This window comes from Cariama cristata, unplaced genomic scaffold (genome assembly GCF_000690535.1).
Source record: "Cariama cristata isolate BGI_N322 unplaced genomic scaffold, ASM69053v1 scaffold22099, whole genome shotgun sequence".
Lineage (NCBI taxonomy): Eukaryota > Metazoa > Chordata > Aves > Cariamiformes > Cariamidae > Cariama > Cariama cristata.
This window is the reverse complement of record NW_009636604.1, coordinates 2,071-4,488: the sequence shown is the minus strand read 5'-3', so window position 1 is coordinate 4,488 and position 2,418 is coordinate 2,071. Positions and strand designations below refer to the sequence as shown.

The following is a 2,418-nucleotide window of genomic DNA, read 5'->3' as shown; positions in this document are numbered from 1 at the left end:
GCCATGGAGATCATCTACGTGTACGCGCGGAAGCGCAGCGAGTTCGGCCGGCCCTGCAACTTCTCCGACCGACCGGCCAAGGTGAGCGTGGACATCCCCCCCGACCCCAGCATGGCCAGCAGCTTTGTCCTGAGGAACCCCGTGGACAGCTCCGTCCAGCACACCAGCGCAATGTCGGAGCACGAGGTAAGGGCTCCCCGGTAGCCGTCCGTGGCCTCCTGGGCTGCTGCTCCGTGGGGCAGTGCCGTACGAAGTGGAAAAGGTGTGTTTTGCACCTTTTTCATTCAGACTCTTGCTTTGCTTTCTCCGTGCCACCGCCCAGGTCAACACCGAGCGAGTGGAAGTGGAATCCCGCGGTGTCAACCATGTCGAGGGCGGCTGGCCCAAAGACATCAACCCGCAGGAGGTGCAACAAACTACTCGCTTCAGGAAGAAAGTGGAGAAAGATGAAAACTACATCAACACCATCGTGCACCTCGGCACCGTAAGGCCCTGCCCGTCCCCCCTCCTCGCCTCCCACTCCCAGCCCCCTTGCCCACCCGCTGCCGGTTCACTCGCCTAGGCAGCTCACCAGTCCCGCTGCCGGTTCCCTCGCCTAGGCAGCTCCCCAGAGGCACGGCCTCTGCCTGTGCTTTCCCTGCAGCTGATGGAGCACTGTGTCAAGCAGAACAACGCCATCAATATCTACGAGGAGTACTTTGGAGAGGAGGAGATGGCAGAGGTGGAAGACGAGCCCCCCTCTGCAAAAACCATCAATATCATCAGGTAGCACAACCAGCTGGGCTCACCAGGCCCTCCAGATCCACAGTGGGCTACCGCGTATTAAACTGCCTCTGGAGACAAAGGAGGTGGAAAAGCCAGTGGCTTTAGGCTAATGCTGGATCCGTTTATGGATGGAGAGAACTGCTGCAGCCCCCCTGCTCCATAACTCTGCCCGTTCCTCCCCTCCCTGCCCTCCGCCCTGCCCAGGCACTTTGGAGATAGGTACCACGGTCCAGGGACAGACATGGCTCCGAGCATCTTCTAACAGTGCTTTAGACAGGATTTTTTTTTTCTTTTCTTTTTTTTTTGTGCCTCAAAGATTATTTTCAAATGTCAGGGGCTGTTAGGTCATTTCTAGAAGTCAGACCCAGTAGCGTAATGGGATTCTTAGAAATGTATAACTGGAAAGACTTCATTAAATCATCAACTCTTCTCCCCCCGCCCGACCCCCAAGAGAATCGTTTCCTGCACTCAATGCTCGAGGGCTGCAGCTTGTTTTAATTGCGATTCCCACAGTTTCCTTTGGGAGACAGTCATCCCAGGGTGTGACAAAGCTGTTAGCAAACTAACATCTTTCTTTGATGTCCTGTTATTAAAAAGGGATCCAAACGTAACCAAGAGGACGGCCACGCATCTCTCCTGGCACCCTGACACATGCAAGAAACTGGCAGTGGCTTATTCCAGCCTGGAGTTCCAGCAAAACATGAAAGACATGAGCTTTGACTCATACATCTGGGATCTCGGTACGGGGAAGGGAAAACTCACCAGTCAGTAATGCTGCCGCTGCGGAAGCACTTTGTGTCTTCAAAGAGTGTAATGAAGCCTCTGAGCTCTCCGGAAGGGGTGAACAGGGGTTCAGTTTCTGCTTTGCCCACAGATCAATGCAGAGAAAGAGAGAAATGGGACCTGAAAGCTGGCCAACAGGTGGACAGTGACCGCTAAAATCCCACTACATGACTTCATGAGCTGGAGTGCCTGTGACCACAACAGGCAGCTGAGCCACGCTCTTATGTGGTTCTTGTCTTTATATGGATTGCTTGTGCTTGGTTAAGAGAGAGGCAGCACAAGCCCAGGCTGAGAATGGCCCTGTTCTGTCCAAGACTCTCTCAGACCTGTTGTATTTTGGCACGAAAAACACAAAGAAGAGGGGTCGGAGTACTGGGGGTTTGGGGTACCAGGGGTCTGTCCCCAGGCTGGCAGGTGAGGACAGGTCAGCTCCCTTCCCTGGCTAAGGTGAGGCACCCTGGTGACATGGCCACCTCATCCAGCACGGCTGAGCAAGCACCGGCGTGGCGGGGAGCCAGGCGTGGAGGAGTGGGGTGCGGTATCGGGAGGCTGGTTTAGAGGTGGGGGTGCTCGCCCTCCGGGCTGCCTTTGCACTTTGCTCTTTATTCATCCCTTCTTGGCAGAAAACCCCAACAAGCCAGAGCTCGTTCTCAAGCCGTCATCCCCTCTTGTGAGCCTGGAATACAACCCCAAAGACTCGCACGTCCTGGTGGGAGGATGCTACAATGGGCAGATGGGTAAGGAAGATGGATTAGGCGTGAGGCCGTACTAACGAGGGCCTGGCTTCATTTTAATTTGGCAAGAGCCTGGTTCCAGCACTGCTACACTCACAAAGGACGTAGTGTCAGTAGTGCTGCGGCTGGAAACATC

General features: G+C 55.0%; 1 protein-coding gene across 1 annotated transcript in view; it reads left to right on the top strand.

Moving 5' to 3' along the window:
* Positions 1-3: 3 nt before the first annotated feature.
* The window catches only part of DNAI2 (dynein, axonemal, intermediate chain 2), a gene marked incomplete at its 3' end in the record, with an annotated part of 4,178 nt that continues 1,763 nt past the window's right edge, over positions 4-2,418 (top strand). The window contains exons 1-5 of the mRNA XM_009707979.1: positions 4-186; positions 323-484; positions 644-765; positions 1,363-1,505; positions 2,172-2,285. Coding sequence (XP_009706281.1) covers positions 4-186; positions 323-484; positions 644-765; positions 1,363-1,505; positions 2,172-2,285 — 724 coding nt within the window. The remainder of the gene's footprint in view (positions 187-322; positions 485-643; positions 766-1,362; positions 1,506-2,171; positions 2,286-2,418) is intronic.